Here is a 19,540-nt window from a genome sequence, read left to right as displayed (position 1 = left end):
GCAGTTTATTAGATGCTTTTCACAATCAAATTATAATCGTTATGCAAAAAAACAGTCCCTGACAGAGAATTTCCTGATAAATCTCACCACTGCTATTTAGTAAATCTCAAACAAAAATAATTCCCTTGTCAAACCAATCTTTTATAAATATACTTTTGTTTTTATGCAATACATGTTGGTTATTCAATGGAAGCCCATTTCACACATTGTATAATAAAAATATATAACTAAATAAAAAAAAAAATTAAAACTATAAATTCAGAGAAATAAAGTCACAATTCTGAGTAATAAAGTCAGAGTTGTGAAATATAATATCATAATTCTAAGAAATAGTTGCAACTCCGAGTTATAAAATCTGCATTCTGAGTTATAAATTCTACATTCTGAGTTATAAAGTCAGAGGTCTCAGAAATAAAGTTACAATTCCAAGTTAAAGTTTAGTGTTTTTCCCATGCTGATAAACTTCAGGTGACCTGTTATATTGATTTTTTTTCCAATTTATACGGTTCCTTTTACAGCATCGATGTTGTAATGTAATTAAAATACTTTCAGTTAAATAAACTTTGGCATTCATTTAGTTGATCAAGCGTGAAATGAGACAAAAAGCCGTTTACTCGCATGTGCCCGTCAGAATCGGCAGGCTAGCGCAGAAGCTCTATTGAATATACTGGGGTAAAATAAATGTTCATGTTTTAAAGACATGGCGGGAAAAAAATTTATTTAATGCCGAGCTTCTTGTAAAATCTGAGACAAACATATCGGATATAACTCAGCAGGTGGAAAACGATGATTTTTAAAGAAAACAGACCTTAAATGTGCAGATATTTGCATTGGCATACAGTTGACCGGAAGCGATTAACCCAGGTTACTGGCAAATTCAAAGTCCTATTAGCATGCTTCGGCATATACTTTATTCTGAGTTATAAAGTCAAAATTGTGAATTATAAAGTCAAAATTCTAAGAAATAGTCGCAATTCAGAGTGATTAATTCTGCATTCCGAGTTATAAAGTCACAATTGTGAGAAATAAATTCACAATTCTGAGTTATAAAGTCAATTCTGAGGGAAGAAAACCGAAAGTTTAGGATCAACACTGTAAACATTGCAACAGCATGCTGTGGACAACAAACCTCCAGCTGTTGCTGTGATTTCAAAGTGCTGATATGGTGTAAACATCACATAATATCATTTAGTTCAGTTTGATTTAAACAATCAAAAGCATATTAGGCATAAAACAATGCAGTCCTCTGGACACCCTGGTATTGTCTATTATTGTTAACCAGGGATTGAAAGTTTAAAAACTTTTTATTTATATTTTGATTTATTAAGACACGACAACATTGCATATTGCAAATCTACATATTTATATAGAAAATGTGTGTGCGCATGTACAGTATATACATACCGTGCTCCGCATATATGACATACTCACAGATCTCTCATTTAAATTATTATTCTCTACAGGAAGGTATACTATATTATATTTGAGCATGTAGATCAGATTAGTCTGTACTGAAGCCAAATCTGGAGCTTATCTAACAAAAGAACTTATGATACTGGTCCAAATTTGTTTACCCAAATTTTTATGTAAGAGAAAAATATTAAATAAAGAATCTAAAAAGAGCAAAACTCAAGAGAAACAAAAAAATTCGTTAAATTTAGTTGAAATTTAGTTTGTTTGATGCGCCTAATTTTTTTTTAAAGTTAGGAGCACCAGTGCTACCAAGCAAAAAGGTTAATTTCGAGCCTTGTATTGATAACATATTATATATAATATTTGCATAATGCTTTCAGCGTATTATAACAGCTCGTTACCCAGTGATAAGCGGTTATTAGGCAAAATTAACGTTAAAGTGAGTAGAGTTTGTCTGACAGGTCCATCTGCGATAGCACCCTTCCAATGAATATTGGATAAGACAAAATGGCCAAGCATCCAGCCCCAAATATACAACTATCTTATTGAAACTCCCAAGATTTTACAAGAAGTTAAAGGACTAAAAGTCTTAGTATGCCTACAGTTTTGTTGTGTGGTCGTGTGCAAGAAATAATGCTCCATGATTATTACCATATTTAAAATATGTAGTGCTGAAAACCGAGATTCTGCCTAGCCAAGGACAAAGAAAGAAGACAGAACTGTACAAGGCCTCAGTACTCAACAAGCAGAACAACTGCATTGCTGCAATCAACAACGAGTGATGTGTATGATTCAGCATAGCGTCAATTTACCTGATATAAAATGAGAACTGCAGAGTCATTTTTAATTAGGTCTTCACTCCATTCAGTTTTTCTTATGGCTGTTAGCCAAAGACGTCTGCGGTTGGCATTAAAAGCAGTGTGGTGTACGATAAAATTTAAGTTTTTGAACTTTTGATTTTGGCATCCCACCGCACAACACGACATGTTTGCCCGTATGCACGGTTGAACCCGTGTGACATCATGTGTGACAGGTTGGTAAGTCCCTTACATGAAGATTAGTGTCCAACAGTTAAGATAAATCACTCTCTCACGCTGTTTGCATATTATAAAAAGTTTTTCTTCATTTTTTTGTCACACTATAAGATATACCATAAGGGACTTTTTACATTTTATTAAACATCAGACTTCATACTACATAGCAATCTTTACTGCCTATTTGTCAACAACCCATATCAGGGCTCAACGCTAAGGATTTCATCAACTGCCCCCTAAACATTTTGTTATATACTTATTTTTTTGCCACTGTAAGAGCCAAGTATGCATAATTCATTTGTGGTTATAATTTAGTTAAAAAGGTTAAAACATGATGAAAATTGATATTTAAATCTAATAAGAATTCATTGTGATTGTATTATCTAAAATGCATAATTTAATAATTAATACAATTTAGAAACCTTTACTTTGGTATTTTGGCTTCCGCCAGTAATATATCATGAGGTCGTTAGTTCATACGTTTAAGTCAGATTGCAGTTGTGGATGTTGGAAGCAACAGTTTTTTGACCGAGCTGATCGAGTCTATTGAAACATTGTGTATTTTTGTTTGCATTTCTTCAGTAAACCTTTTTTAAAAGAAGAATCGGTCTTACTCGCGTTTTTGCAAATACTAGTTGTTGGAATAGAAGCTACAAAAGGTCGTACATAAGGATTTGCCCAAATGGTGTGCCACTACAGCCACATATGTAAAATAATGAGACAAAACACAACTAATACATGCATACAGTTTTATTGAACATCATTTACATAAAAACAAGTGACATTTCTTAAAAACAGAGAAAACTAAAAAATCATATGAAACACACCGTGACCGCTTTTTAACAATTCTGATTGGTGTTTCACTCTGACTCTTTAGTTCTTTCCACCAGAAAACAATGAATGAGGAAAAGTGCAATGCTACACTTCCAGTTAAGCTGAAAATAGCCAATTGTGAGTCTTATTAGCTACTCTGTTCTCTAGGGGGAGGGAATCTGCAGATTTTCTTGATACGATAAGTTCTGTCATTTGGGAAATACTTTGTGTGTGTGTGTGTGTGTGTGTGTGTGTTTATTTTGACAGAAGTATCACTTGGAATTCCCCAGTGTGTGTATTATCGAATCTTCATGTGTGTTCTGCTGTATTGTGTTCTTGATAAAGGCACACTAGTCGTTTCCAGGTAGGTCTCTGGGTTTGGGGAGCCCTGCTCTTAATAAATAGAGAATAGGATTTTTGTGTGTCCTTTTTGTTACCTATCCCCTCCCCAAATATGCACTTTTAAAATAGAGTTTGTAACAGTAAACTCACTAGGAATTGTGGCCAATCAAACACAGTCTGGGGTGTGCATATTAATAATCCTGTGTGCAACATAGCAGTCTGTATTTTGTTCTGATCTGCTTGGTTTTTTTTTTTGTAACCGGGATTTTTCACTCAGGATTTACTTGAGAAAGAGGAAACACCGGTGTGTGTGTGTGTGTGTGTGTGTGGCTCTTGGTGTGTCCATTTCCATCTACTACACGCTGTTTATTTAGCTAATATTATTATTTAATACAAATGTCCCTGTTGAAGGTCATCCCACCGATGTGCAGCTCTGCCAGCCCCAACCAAGCAAGCCAGAGGCGACAGTGGCAAGGAACCAAACTCCACCTATTTAGGTGGAGAAAAAACCTTGGGAGAAACCAGGCTCGGTCGGGGGACCAGTTCTCCTCTGGACAAAACTAAAGGCAGAGCTGCAGTTTGGATGTCGGAGAGGGTCGGGAACAGTGGAGTCCTGTTTTTCCTGGCTATACTTTGTTATGTTCCTAGTGAAGAGAAATTGAAACAGAAAATAAAACAGAAAAATTTGTTATGAGCATAGAAGAAGGACCTCAATGAGGAAATTTCATTGAATGATTGTAGAGAAGCCTGTAGAGAGGCTCAGACACAAATTGTGAACACAAGATTGTAAATAATACAATATAACTGGCTAATAAGAGTTCATAGATCTCCAATATTACTAAATATTGTGCATAAAAGTTGTGTAAAGTATCTTTGTCATGATTTAGTAAAAAATGTTGTGTAAGTCTCACCTGTTTCTGCATGTTGTGTGTGTGCTCGGGTCTGTGAGCAGTGTGGTGAAGAAGGGGATGATGGGAGCTGCTCAGAGGGACACAATTCACTCTCCTTCAGCTCTGCATTTTCTCTGACCTCATCGAAAGTGTATGTCTTTATGATCTTCGCATTCCTAAACACAGTCTGGAGCAAGTCTTCTCCGTACTCCCCCAGACTGCCGCTTCCCTCTTCCAGTGTCACCAGACCATCACTGGGTGTCCTGTGAAGGGAAAGCCGGCCTTTCTTTGACTTTTTAGTGGGGTCTGCAATGGGGTCTTTAAAGACGTTTATGGGCACCCCATTCGTCACCGCATAACTGCACTTAAAGCAGCAGCTGAGCATATCTCGGTTCAGTTTCTGCAGCAAAGCTCCTCCTGAACCAAAGCTGATGTTCTCAATGCTCCATCCGTGCTTTTTAATGCCCTCTAAGATGTCCTGTAAAGAGTCTATGTCGATGCCATCCCCCTGGATGACTCTGATGTAGGGGGGCAGCACCTTATAGCCTTTGGAGTTCTCGAGCGGAGGGAACATCTCTCCTAGGATCTCGAGCACTCTCAGAACTGTTTCTAGGGGGTCTCCTGAATCGGGTCGGACCACCAGCGGGGCGTCTGCGCTACGCATCTCCACCAGAGACCTCAGTTCTTCGCCCCAGATCTTCTCGGAGGCATTGTAGATGTCGTAGCTGTCACTGACCACAGATACAGGGACGGATGGGAACATCCTGACAATGTGTTCAAAAGCGTCCTTCTCGTGGTCCTTTCCCCAGGCTGTGATCGTGCTGTGCTCTGCGGCTGGCACCGAGAAACCAGCAACTGGCTCTTTAGTGCCGTAATATTTCTTGATGAGTCTGATCCCAGCCATGGTGTCTGTTCCTTTGAAGTTCACCAAGTGTGCAGATCCACCGATTCCAGCTGTTTCCTGAGATGAAACTGCTCTGTAACCGAAATCGTGCAGCTTATATTCAAGCCCGTCCAGGCTTCCAGAGGTTTCCATCAGATATTTGGCCAGAATCTTCTTTTGCTCTCGCGAGTTGGTCGCGACAGTGATAGGATACCAGATGTGCAGAAGAATCGTCTCTATCCAGTTAGTCAGCCAGTAGCACTCATCATCTGTGTTTTCCACAGTGAACAGCACATTTCCACGCGGGATTACACTTCCCTCTGGCACAGCCTTGATCTCAGTGGGAAGATGGATGTTGTACTTCTCCAGAATGTAATTCCATCCTTTCTCATTGAACATGTCATCATGAAAGTGTTCCCGGTACACTTCCTTTGCATCCTGAATCTTCTCCAGTGTGACGACCAATCCTTTAAAGTACTTGTGGAGAACATACTGAAGTCCATAGAAAACCGTCGTGTCATATCTGATTTTCCTGGGTTTGTTGGGGTTGGCCTTCTTCTCACGGCACTCAAAGTACATCTTACTAGTGTTGGGCGGGTATTGGTTGTAATGTGTCACCTTGTAGGAGTCAGTGGCTAACAAGATGTTACAGTCAGCATCTTCTTTATGCCTTCCTGAGTCCTCTGAAGCAGAGCTAGCCTGAGAGACACCGTCAGTCTCAGAGAAAGTGTCCAACACAGGAACTCTATCAATCTGAGAGACAGCGTCAATCTCAGAGAAAGTGTCTTTTACAGAAACACTCTCAATCTGAGAAATCTGGTTGGTCTCAGAAGCAGTCTTAGACACTGTGACAGAAGAAGAAAAGACAGTAAAAATTGATCAGTATGCAGGTTTTTCAATAGTCTCTGGATTCATCATTGCATAAACCAAAAACTGAATAATTCCATACCTTTGAAAGCTGGACTCGCTCTGAATATTGCGTCTTCTTCCTCATCAAGAACAACTGCAAGTCCTGGAGAAGATAATATTCAGCATTTAACAAAATGTCAAAAAGAACTAAAGAACAATTTAAGTCAAATTCAGTTGCTTCCCTATTGCACCAACCTTGATATTTAGAGTAACGTTGAACCAGTCTTCTTGTGTTTGTAGGGTCAGCCTTCTTGTGACACTCAGAGTACATCCTACTTGTGTTGGGTGGGTGTTTGTTGTAATGTGTGACAGAGTCAATCTCAGAGAAAGTGTCCATGATAGAAACTCTATCGATCTGAGAGACAGTGTCAGCCTCAGTCTCAGAGAAAGTGTCCATCACAGGAACTCTATTAATCGGAGAGACAGCGTCCGTCTCAGAGACAGTGTCCGTTGAAGGCACACCAGCAATCTGAGAGAAAGCTTCAGCTTCATAAAAGGTGTCCACTGGAGCAACACCTTCAATCTGAGAGACAGAGTCAATCTCAGAGAAAGTGTCCACACTGTAAAAAAAAAAAAAAGTTGAGTAAACTTAAAATAATAAGGCAACCTATCACACATAGCTTTTTGAGTTAACTCAACAAACAGGGTTTGAAGACCAGTGAACTCAAAATATTTTGTTGAATTCCTTAGTTCTCTGAACAAAAAGTATCATGTTCACCCAACAAGATATTTTTGTTTGCTGAACAAAAAATATCATGTTCACCCAACAAGACATTTTTGTTTGCTGAACAAAAAATATCATGTTAACCCAACAAGATATTTTTGTTTGCTGAACAAAAAATATCATGTTCAACCAACAGGATATTTTTGTTTGCTGAACAAAAAATATAATGTTCAACCAACAGGATATTTTTGTTTGCTGAACAAAAAATGTCATGTTCACCCAACAAGATATTTTTGTTTGCTGAACAAAAAATATCATGTTCACCCAACAAGACATTTTTGTTTGCTGAACAAATATATGACAAAATGGTCCATTATGCATTCACTAATAATTTTTATAATTTAAATTAAATACACAAGAAGTCAATTAACCTTTTATTTTTTTTAAACTGTTAAAAACACAATATAAAACATTTTAGTACAAAAATCAACATTTAACAACTTGTACTGAATGTTTTTACATGTGTGAAAAGTTTGTACACTACAACATTGCCTAAACATAAAATGACAGGCGAGCTTTCTTCATGCTTTACTAAGTTAGTAAAACCAAGCTAATGTGTCCAACACTTAAACCAGATGAGTACAAAAATATCTAATCTAAATAAACGTTAAACCCCACTCCATTCAAAGTATATAAAGTGTAAAGCACTTTGTCAACAAAGTACACAATTCCAAAAACAGACATGAATAAAAGAATAACTCAGAAGGATGTCCTCCTCTTAACTTGAAGTTTTGTCAAGTCTTTCCCAGTTTTTCTGGCCAACGGGGCATCAGAAACTTTTGAACAGTCACTAGAATTCTCATCCCGAACCTCAAAACATTGTCAGTTCAAACATCCTATAAAGCATCTCAAATCTATGAACACAGTAATATGAAAGTACAGTATGTTTTATTTCACATTTGAACTTTAAATTGCACCTACCTGTGTATTAAATGAAAAAAAAATAAAATAAAATATAGTTAGATATACAGTACTGTAAAACTCAAGACTTCAGTCTTCATCTTCAGTCTGCAAAGTTTGTAACCAATGATGGTTGCAGTGCCTTTTTGCAAAATGGCAGTGTGCAACTATAACAATTTAGACTTCAGGGACTGAACTCTCGCAGAGCATGTGCCACCAAGATCCATGAATACTTTCTGAATCACTTCAAAAGTATATTCATAAGTAAAGTTCTTTTGTTTATTCCATATTTAGTGCATACAAGAAACCGAACAAGTAAGCAAAGGCTGCAGGCAGATCTGGAATATCCTGAAGAACAATGGCTTCCTCCAGGATTATAGCGAGGTTTATCACATTGGGCAGGGATGCAGAAGTGCCAACATCATCTTCCACCACAGTGAGGATTCCAATCCTTACATCTCTGGTGCTGTGATCTTCAGGGTCTGTGTCCTTATAGGAGATTAAGTAATAGAAGGAGAAATCAATTGATGTGTAATATTAATTACTACTTATTGTTATTATTACTATTATTGTTGTTGTTATACAAAGAAAATAGAATACATGTAATACTTAAGTACTCACAGCAACAATTTATAGCTATACACAATGAATAATTTATTAAGCATTAGCAAATAGTGAACTCATTATCTGTTAAGTATTAACTCTACATTAATAGACGTTAGTAAGCGGTTTATAAATACAGCTACAAATGCTGTATTCTTGACTTAAAAGCATCTATAAATGTTATTAATAATTGTTTTCATACTCTGTTAATGATTATTTTTTATTACTAATTTAAGTATTGCATTACTTACAAACCAGTAATTTATAAAGTTTGATTTTTAGATCATTCAAATGGCATTATAAATGATTACTAAACTATTCAAATTAACATGTATATAACTTATAATTAAGGCATATATGAATAGTTACTTTGTATGTTAATAAATGCTTTATTAACTCAACAACTTCATGCAGATTTGTGACCTAATCTAAAAGGAGGACTATTTACGCTTTGCAAATCCATTATAAATGATAATTAAAGGCTCAGCATTAAATGAACAATACACCTTTGCCATCTAAACATACTGTAAATTTAATAAAAACAATTTAACAATATATTGAAAACATGTCAATGTTATTTATTGATGTTTAAACTGTACAGTAATTTAATTTTAAACAGGATAGCAAACACTTTTCTCATTTGAGTTTCATTTGTGTATTGTGAAAGTCGTTCATTGTACTGTTTAGAACATAACTGAACATTTAGTTGTCATTTATAAGGGAAATATACAGCATAAATAGTCCTCACTTTAGGACACAAAACTGGATAAAGTCGAAGGTATTAAAACATTTACAAACATACAAAGTAACTATTATTACATGCCTTAATAGTAAAATATATTAATTTTAATTTCAATAGTTTATTAAATATTTATTATGTATTCTGAATGATCTTAAAAAGACACAAACTATTCTTAAAGATCTGGTTTGCAAATAATGCAATACTTAATTTAATCAAAGTACGAAAACACAATCATTAAGCACTTTATACATGTGCTTATAAGTCAGGAATACAGCATTTGTAGCTATATTTACCTACAGTTTTCTAACATCTATTAAATGTAGAGTTAATGCTCAAAGGGGAAATAAAGCACTCAGTCAAGTTTACCTTATTTTGTACGTTGGATTCCACTTTAATGAAAATATATTAAACTCGTTTAATGTAATTATTTAGATGAAAACGGCATGTTTTACAAAAGATTTTAGACCTAGGGCGCAGCCATCTTGAAATGTTGCTGTGTCTGACGTCACAGGGTTGGTTCTGTTTCCTCAGCTGAACAGATAGAGTGGAAGTACTTGATTGAAAACAGAGACTGGACAGCCTAATTTAACCCAAGGCATGAAGTTGAGGACTTGGAGCTGATGCAAATACAAGCATCAGATGTGTGTATAATATAAAAGTATAAATATTTATTCAATTTTTTGTCCTCTTTTAATTACAGATCATTTAAGGTGCTTTGATTCACTCTTTGAATCAAATTCATTGCTCCTGATTCATTTGCTGCCTGACTGCCTGTCTGAGTTTCACCCATGATTGTAACGGACTGAACACGGAGACTGGACAGCCTAATTTAACCTAATGCATGAAGTTGTGGATGTGCATCAGAGAGCTGCTGCAAATACAACAAATACAAGCATTTAAGTGTCTTGACATAGTCCACAAAGACGTGACTTAGTAAAGCGTGAATTGCAAGAATGATTTTAATCGTTGCTTTAGTCTAAATGTAAATCCCCTCGTCAGGCAGTGCTGGAACAGCTTGAGAAAGTGGACCACAGCGCATCAAAGAAAGGTATTAACAAAAGAAAATTACACAACTTAAGACACTTAAATGCTTGTATTTGGTATATTGCAGCAGCTCTGTGATGCACATCCACAACTTCATGCATTAGGTTAAATTAGGCTGTCCAATCTCTGTGTTCAGTCCGTTACAATCATGACAGACAGGCAGTCAGGCAGCATATTACAGAGAATGAATCAAAGCACCTTAAATGATCGGTAATTAAAAGAGGGGAAAAAAAAAAAATTATACTTTTATATTAGACACACATCTGATGCTCGTATTTGCATTAGGTCCATGTCCTCAACTTCATGCCATGGGTTAAATTAGGCTGTCCAGTCTCTGTGTTCAGTTAAGTACTTCCACTCTATCTGTTCAGCTGAGGAAACAGAACCAACCCTGTGATGTCAGACACTGCAACATTTCAAGATGGCTGCGTCCTATGTCTAAAATCTTTAGTACAACATGCCGTTTTTTATCATAATGGCTACATTAATATACATATATATATATATATATATATATATATATATATATATATATATATATATATATATATAGATATATATATAGATATATTCATTCATTTATTTTCTCTATATTAATCCGGGGTCGCCACAGCGGAATGAACCGCCAACTTATCCAGCAAGTTTTTACGCAGCGGATGCCCTTGCAGGCACAACCCATCTCTGGGAAACATCCACACACACATATTCACACACACACTGATACACTACGGACAATTTAGCTTACCCAATTCACCTGTACCACATGTCTTTGGGGGAAACTGGAGCACCTGAGGCACTTACATGCAAACTCCACACAGAAACGCCAACTGATCTGAGGCTCGAACCAGCGACATTCTTGCATTCTTGCTTGACTACCTACTGCTCCACTGCTGAGCCTATATTTATATATATATATATATATATATATATATATATATATATATATATATATATATATATATATATATATATATATTTTTTTTTTTTTCAATCCAATGACTAAAAATAATGTTCACTTAATTGAGTGCTTTATTTCCCCTTTAAAAGATAACAAATTAACTATTTGCTAATGCTTAATAAAACATTTAGTGTGTAGCTATTATTTTGTTAACAAGCAGACTAATGAAAGCAGAATAGGGTATGAAAATGGGTAACTTACCAGACACATCTTGAGAAAACAAGCAGAATTTTCACGCAGAAAAAGTGGCAATCCCTCAAGAGCTGCTCTTTTTCGATGGGTGACAATATCAGTGACCAAGAAGAAAGTAATTTAAAAGAGTGTATTACAGTCTTATAAGGTCTTGTAAATTTAACAAAGGGATTACAATTGTTTTGCAAGTAAAATTGTACTTTGAGCATGATATTTCATTCATGCTGTTGAAAACCCTGTGGCATTATTTTAAGTGTAAAACATAAAACAATAATTTTTAAATAATTGTGTGGTTTCCATACAAAGGAATTTGATAATGGTTGTGTTATCAAAAATAAAAAATAAATGTAATCCCTTGAACTTTGTTTTGTTTCATGTGACAATTGACCCTTCGCTAAGCCACACCCTAAAACCGCCATCCACCAATTGTGGCTTAGCAACCGTAGCTATGCGCAGGGGCTCTGACAAGAAACAGGTGAACGTGTTGTACATATGGATTGTGCAAATCCTACACCAGGTCTCCTAAAAGTTTGGAGGGGATGGTCGAAATATTTCTCTTTTCAAAACCAAAAACCCAAGAGAAGAAATGCCAGCGTGGATCAAGCTCTGTGAGGGGTGCTAAAGGAGCGGAGTTAAGTTGGTTTTGTTTTGATATTTCTGACATTCAGTAATAGACCGACGGCAATAACTCACACACATCTTACCCTAAATAGATCTAAACTGTTTCCTACAAAAGAACAAAGCAGGTTATGTTTCACAGATGTCTTTTTCTTTTTCTTTTTTTTTTTCCGCTCAATATTATGAGTAATGCTCCGTTTAAGCCTTAGCCATAGTAACGTTAACTTAGTCATACTAATAGCGAATAGGTCATAATGACATGAGTTATTGATCTAGTAAAATATGAATCTGCAACTGCGAATCTGTTGCTAACTTTACTGAACTTTATATTTACATCTATTTCAAGCTACAAATATTTGAAATTACAAATCAACAGAACAAAACCGAGATATGATCACAAACTGAGCACTTGCAATTAATATACTTTATCAGCAGCTGTTTTTCAGTCATTTATAAAGAGCATACAAACACACTGACAGTAATAGGTAACTTACTGTCTATTGTTATGAATCAATGATGCTAATATTCGGCAAAATTCCATCAGTTTTCAGTTTCTGGGTGTTTTTTCTATGAATGAACTATTAAAAATTATATCATGCGTGTTTCCTCGTCGCTTATTAACGCTATATTTCATTGCACAACAATTAATCTATCAGGCTTTTTGGCTAAAATAGAGAAATCAGTTTAATTTGTTAGTATTAGATTATTTGTAAATTTCACCTCCCCTGCTGAGCATAAGCTAAGCTGTTGAATGGTCAGAGTATGAGGCGGCTAGGGTAAGCTAGCTTCAATTTTGATAGAATTATTCTCTAATCAGTTGCCTATTATGTTGTGAACATACCAATATAACACATACTGCAGTCCTTTTTTGTCTGGCTTTCTCAGATATCTCACCATGTTCGCCAAAAATTACATTATATGCCTGGCAATGTCTGACACCAGCGCACACATTGTAAAAGCCGTGTCAAGCACGAAAGCTTGACAGGCGTAGCAACAGTAACTAAGGAGAGCGGGGCTTAGCGAAGAGTCAATTACTTTGAGTTACGTACAATAACGTACAGTTAATATTTTTCTATCTTCGTCTATACATGTATTCATTTGAAATAGTCACTCAAAACAAGTGAAACATCTGTTATTTGTCTTACCTTAACTGTCTTACCTCTGTCACACAGTCAAAACACTACTTGACACAATTTGAGTGAAAGAAAAATTGCTTGAAATTTAAAAAAAATTGTTGTAATTCCGTTTTTTTTTTATTTTTTTTAGATGGTATTGCCTGACCTTGAAATTCCTGCTTTTGTTTGACAGGACAACTATGTTGCACATGTTAAAAACATCACACTGATGAATAAGGAAATAAATCTTAGAGTACCTGATCATCCAGCTTGTCCAAAAGTGTCTTCATCTGTGCACCCAATGAATCCCGTCGTTTTCTGTACAGTTTCAGAAGAGGTGCTGTATATTTATCAATTGACTCTCAGGAGATCTACATTAAAGATTCGAGAAAACTCCATGCAGATCTACAGCATACAAAAAAATACATATTAATATTTACACATAAAAAAATATATAACAATGTAAATTCATAAAAATATTGAACAATTGCAATATAGTGACTTACCTCTTCCTTTAAAAAAAGTCCAGGCCATCGCTCTCTAATTTCTTCCACCAATGGCTGAATCTCAACAACTTCTTTTCGGCGAAGAGAAAAGGTTTCTTGCATTTGCCGGTGAATGACTGTCAAATCCTTTTTTTTTTTCTTCATTTCATTGATCATAGCAAGTCTCACCTCCTCAAGGGAATCTTCAGTGTGGCCTTCAGGATGGTCAGGTAAAAAATTTACCTCTGCTCTTTTAGGCTTTTTCATGTAGGGCCTTTCTACCATACCCTCACAAGATTTTCTTTTACAGTTAACACTCAACTCAGAACAACCAGCCTCCTTCAGTTTGGCCCGATAATTGCCAAGCTTAAACTTAATACTCATCACCCATCCGTCCCAACCTGTGCGTTTGCCGGGTTCTGTAAGGCAAGGGTGTTTCTGTACAAGACAAGACGCAACTGACTGGATCTCATAGGCATCAGGGTAGGCTTTGATATCAAATATGGCCTGCACAATCTTGTCCAGAATCTGGGACTTCATTTCTCTTGAGACATTTAGGGGCTTATTTGTCTGCTGGTAAACCTCATTGGCTTTACGCAGCCTGAGTTCAACATCCAGAGGAAAAGTGGGTATGTTAAATGTGGATGGCCACTTTTCAGCACTTCTAAGGTTTCTTAACACAGATGATTCAGGACTTTGATCCCCACTGTGACAGCTTGGCATGCTTGCTGTATCAAGAGAAGACACTGAATTGGAATCTCCTGCAACACCCTGTGAAGGACATACCTCTTCCCACAAAAGCTTTAACGTTGCCTTCTCTGCTGGCAGCTCATTGATATCATTCAAGTTGCAAAGTTCATTGTTAAAGTCCAGATCTTCAAATTGTATTAGAAAATCTCCATTTTCTAATTGACACTTCTCACTAAGGAAAGACTTCAACTGGTCCACCGACTGAGGTCTTTGAGGCAGCTCCACCCTCCTGATGTTGGTAGGGGAAATGTGAATCTGCAACAACATATTCTCTATAAAACAAATCATCTAAAATCAAAAGGCCATTGCTAGTGCTCAAAGATACACCTATTTTCTATTGTAATCTTTATAGTTGGACCCCCAAAAAAATCATCTGTTCAGATTAAACAATTTTATGTCTGATTAAAGAAGCAGAGAAAACTGTTTACGGTTACTTATAACCTCTAAGGAGTTAAAAACACTTTTGGTGTCACAAGCACTTTCAGACCAACTTTGTATGGACTCAGTGGATGAAAGTCATTCAGCATGTCAGGATCAAGAACATGAATGTCACTGAAACTGCTTTCCTTAATCTCAAATGATCTAAAATGTTCAAGATACCAGGCTGACAGTTTTGTGCAAAGGAATGACACATCTTGGGAGGTCACTACACAGTTCAATATTTTGAAAAATTCTGGCAAACCACTACATTGTCCTGCAGAGATTACCATGCCAGCTTTATATCGAACTCCATGCAAATGAATATCAGAGGAGAGTGAGACTTGACTTGTGTTAGGATACCTTCTCTTAATCACTGTTCTGATTGATGTTTCCAGAGAAGCAATTGTGAAAACATTTGCTTTCTCCACATATACAGTTTGTTTAAAAAGATCGTCACCATCTAGATAATAAGCCATTATTTGTTGATGCTTTGAGGAAAGTGTCAATAGAACATTCTTGAAGTTTTGAGTGTCATGGACTACTTTTTTGAAGTAGCTGTGCTTTGCCTCAAAGCGCATTGTCCAAAGTGACACTAATGGTCCAAAACAACTAATCAAATGCGGGTAATGGTTAATAAAATGATGCTTTGGACGTAGCTAAAAGCAAGGAAAAGTTTCAACCATGCAGTAAATTTTGGTGATCTACAATTTTGCTCTCTAGGTAGCACAGCGCCTCCTCTGAAAGTTTTGATGATAGAACGATCTCAGTAATGTCCTTCAGGTCCATTAGAATCTACCAAGATGGTTCATTTTCAGGGATTATGTGACCAATCATTAGAGGTAGCAAACGTAAAAGTGTCCAATTTTCGTGTGCATTTCCCCCTACAGTACCCTTGGCGAAACATGACTTTGTTAATACCTTTGGCTTGTTAACCCTGTCTGAATCTTTGTACAGGAAAGAATTAATGTAGTTATTGAGCTCATCAAATGAAAATTTTCCTTTTGAAATTAAATCTTTCAGGCACAAAGACAATTCTACAGGTACAACACCTTCCAAAAAATCATGTAATGCATCAGGTGGGAAGCCTGTAACAGGATGAAAGAAAGACAAGTGCTTGCTTAGAACACATTCGCCTTTCACACCACTGACATGTTGCACACTTACATCTGTCTGGACTTTCTGCACAAAGGAATTGTGTTCTTCTGCAGTTCTTAACTTGAAATTACTGATCTCAACCTGGCCAGACTTGAGTTCATGCTTCCTTATCAAACAAAATCTACAGAAATTGTCAGAATTAAAGCTTTCTTGAAAGCCTGCCAAGCTATGGGCTCCTAAATTATCAGCACATACGCAAAAGACTGTTCCGTTTACATACTGACTGAGAGCAGGAACAAAAACACCTGTTTGTTCCAAACACTTCACATCCTTTATCAGTGGATTAAGAAATTTCTCATATCCAAAGAGCCGCACATCATCACTTTTACCAAGGACAGCAAGTTGAATGGAATTAAGACTAGAGCGAAATTTGGGCGGCAAGTTTAGAATCACCCAATAAATAGCAACCATCTTATGAATTTTTCTTGAAGTGCCCAAGGGATTGCACACTTCAAATTCATCCACATACAGTCCCAGAGATATTGCAAGGTCTTTGTCACATAGTAGTCTGTTCTCTTTAAAGTAGGAACCATCTTGAAAATACTCATAATGTCCAGAAGTAGACTCTCCACTGAACACAATCTTATTCAAAATATCTTTATGACCCAGTAGGCGTTCTAAGACATGATATAAAGACACATAAACAAAGTGTTTTTTGTGTGTTCTGTCATAGAGATACTCAGTTGGCTCAATTACAGAGAAGTGCTTTTTGAAATATAAGTTCCTTCTATGGTCTGTGGATTGTCACCGACTCGGTCCCAGTCATTCCCCTCGCTGACCAGCAGAGGTCACCATCTCCGGACTTCTAACCATTACGTCATCCATTCCACCTGATCCCAGCACACCTGTTCTCCATTCCACTAATGACCCACGTACCACATATAAGCAGCTCACACACACACTTCAGTGCGAAGTCTTGTTTAGCCCCGGCCAGCATTTCTGAGTGTTCTATCCTGCCTGATCTCCCGTTTACCACTTCAGCCCGTTTCACGACTCTGCTCTGTCTTCTGCCTGCCCTCGACCAAAGCCTGTTTCCTCGGACTCTGATTCTCGCTGCCTGCCCCTGACCAAAGCCTGTTACACGGACTCTGAATCACGCTGCCTGCCTCTGACCCAAGCCTGGTAATCACACTGTGTCTGTTATCTGCTACGTCTCCCTTGATGTGTATGTTGTATGTCCGCACAGCCGTGCGAGTTGTTGATGTTTAAGTGTGACTTAATAAATACTGCAAAATGGATCCCTCCGTGTCAGTCTCCCCGTTACATGGATAAACTACCTTTTTCTGTAGTAGTCAGGAGAAGAGGATTGGTCTCAAAAATAGCACTGCTAATTTTCTGGAGGATACTAGCATCTACATCAATGTTGTGGTTGACAAATATTTTTGATGTTTTCAACAGCAAGAGACTTGGAAATGTAGAACATATCATGAATTTCCTCAATGATGCAATGAATGGCACTCTTGGATACATGCAAGACTGTTTGCATTTTCAAAAAGAGAGATGCCAGTTTGTGTCTAAGAGTCTCAATATCCATACTCTCACAACCAATTTCAGCAGCCTCTTGAACACACCGTGAGGGCTGCTCTGCATCATCATGATTGTCATCAAAGTTTGTTGTATCAGTATAAAGGTTCTCAGTTACAGTGACTGAATTTCTTATATCTTTTATTGTGTGATGTTTGTGTTTCCTATTCCTGTGAAAGGTAAAATTGGTGAGCTTGTTGGTTTTATACTCACAGCTAGAAAAAGGACATTGTATAGTTTCATGACTTCTTAGATGTCCTCCAAGATGTTTAAAAAAAATCACTTTTACTGCAAACAGTTTCAAACTCACACAACTCACATTTTAATTTTACATTGACATGTCTAATAGGTCTGTGGGTGTGGAAGCGCGATAAATGTGATTTCAAAGCACCTTGTGTCCTAAATGAGCAGACACAATCCGAGTATAGACAGGGCCAGTTTGCCCCTTTGTGACCTCGTCCATGACGAAGCCTGTAGTGTTTTACCAGGATCTCAGTGTCAGTATTTGAAAATTTGCAGTATCGGCATTGCATTACGTCAATATTTAATTATTTTATTAAATTGGTGGAGTCATTTTGAGCAAAAAAAAAAAAAAAAAGAATGTATTTTTAGCCATTTTACTTTTTTAACATAAATTTAATCTAGCTGACTGTTTAGGTAAGTTGGTTGAAATATATACTGGCAATTTAGTCGAGCTAACTGATGAACAAGCACATAATGCTCTTACATTAAAAAATAAAAATCACGCGATTTTCATATTATTCAAATGACAAAGTTAAAGCACGTCACCATTTGTTCCACTGGCAAGCTTGTCTGGTTTGAAGGAAGAAAAAGGGTGTTATGTGCACAATGCACACTAAAGTCACTTGCTGACAAGCAATCCAGATAGACAGGACCTCAACTTATATTCGTTTTTTGCAAGAGAATCTGCCAAGGAAACATCACACCTGATACTAATTGTATTAATCGTGTGAGTTTTTAAAGCAAATGACTCGAATGAAATCGCTATTTGTACCAAATACAAGCACACAAAACTTTGTGATGTATCGTTAGCCAAAATAAATGCACGAAACAAGTAATCCACGGCTAAATTACAACAAATAGTTATATATTAGGATACATTGGAACATCAAACCCAACATATCAAATAATATAACGTTAGATGACAACATAAAAGGATATATAAATGCCGATGATTTTGCAGAAATCCGGGACAGCTCTAAACAGCTCTGTTACGGTCTCTCACATCAATATTACACTGGTAAAATAGATCAAGAAGTTAGATGGGTAGCACATCGCACATAAAAACATATACAAATATATACAATCGATGGTGAAAACGATTGACATACGTTACCTGTAACTCCGAAGAAAAAAAAGATGGTCCGATTTGACACGCACGCACGTGAGCTTTATGTACCCCCAGCAGCGAGCTATGAAAGTAAATCGCGCATGCGCTAAAAGCTTGTAACGCGCATGCGCCAACGAAAGGGACATGCATCAACTCAAAACTAACAATCTTGTATTAGTTCAACAAAATATTGTAAGTTTTTAACATCGAAACACCATATTTGTTGAGCAAACTAACTATTATTTGTCAACATTTTAAATTACATTTTTTCAGTTTACTTAATACACTTTGTTCAGAGAACTTTGTGTTAGTTGGCTTTTTTACAGTGCATTACAGGAACTCTATCAATCTGAGAGACAGCGTCAGTCTCAGAGACAGTGTCCCTTGAAGGCACACCATCAATCTGATAGACAGAGTCAGTTTCATAACAGGTGTCCATTGGAGGAACACCAACAGTTGAAGAGACATCATCAGTCTCAGAGAAAGTGTCCACTGGAGCAACATCTTCAACCACAGAGACATCGTCATTCTCAGAGAAAGTATCTTTTGGAGAAACACTCTCAATCTGAGAAATCTGGTTGGTCTCAGAGGCAGTCTTAGACACTGTGGCAAAAGAAGAAAAGACAGAAAAAACATTATCAGTAAGCTGGTTAGTCAATAGTCTCTGGATTCATC

The 19,540-nt window shown here is 36.8% G+C and overlaps 3 protein-coding genes across 10 annotated transcripts in view; all 3 read right to left on the bottom strand.

The window, feature by feature from the left end:
* Positions 1–3,182: 3,182 nt before the first annotated feature.
* nampt3.2 (nicotinamide phosphoribosyltransferase 3, tandem duplicate 2) lies at positions 3,183–8,414 on the bottom strand. The gene is made up of 4 exons (XM_087293273.1): positions 6,480–8,414; positions 6,325–6,387; positions 4,514–6,220; positions 3,183–4,246 (listed from the first exon to the last, which is right to left on the bottom strand). The coding sequence occupies exons 1-4, from the start codon at positions 6,679–6,681 to the stop codon at positions 4,239–4,241; spliced, it is 1,980 nt and encodes a 659-aa protein (XP_087149399.1). The 5' UTR covers positions 6,682–8,414; the 3' UTR covers positions 3,183–4,238.
* Positions 8,278–18,515, bottom strand: LOC141378705 (uncharacterized). 2 transcript variants are annotated; one of them, XR_015515090.1, is made up of 3 exons: positions 13,687–18,222; positions 13,438–13,585; positions 8,278–8,397 (listed from the first exon to the last, which is right to left on the bottom strand). XR_015515090.1 is itself a non-coding variant. In XM_087293278.1 (2 exons), exons 1-2 carry the CDS (start codon positions 14,701–14,703, stop codon positions 13,532–13,534), a joined length of 1,071 nt encoding a protein of 356 aa, XP_087149404.1. In that variant the 5' UTR covers positions 14,704–18,515; the 3' UTR covers positions 12,236–13,531. The 2 variants fall into 2 exon arrangements, 1 of the variants encoding a protein (XP_087149404.1); XM_087293278.1 differs by lacking the exon at positions 8,278–8,397 and having other exon boundaries at positions 12,236–13,585; positions 13,687–18,515.
* LOC137488235 (uncharacterized) overlaps positions 18,312–19,540 on the bottom strand; it is a 35,561-nt gene continuing 34,332 nt past the window's right edge. For all 7 annotated transcript variants that reach the window (XM_087293279.1, XM_087293284.1, XM_087293281.1 and 4 more), the window contains one exon: positions 18,312–19,468. In XM_087293279.1, the coding sequence (XP_087149405.1) occupies positions 19,173–19,468 (296 nt within the window). In that variant the 3' untranslated portion in view covers positions 18,312–19,172. The remainder of the gene's footprint in view (positions 19,469–19,540) is intronic.

This window comes from Danio rerio, chromosome 18, assembly GCF_052040795.2.
Source record: "Danio rerio strain M-AB ecotype USA chromosome 18, GRCz13ab, whole genome shotgun sequence".
Classification (NCBI taxonomy): domain Eukaryota; kingdom Metazoa; phylum Chordata; class Actinopteri; order Cypriniformes; family Danionidae; genus Danio; species Danio rerio.
The sequence above is the reverse complement of the archived record's forward strand: the minus strand, read 5'-3'. Positions and strand labels throughout refer to the sequence as shown.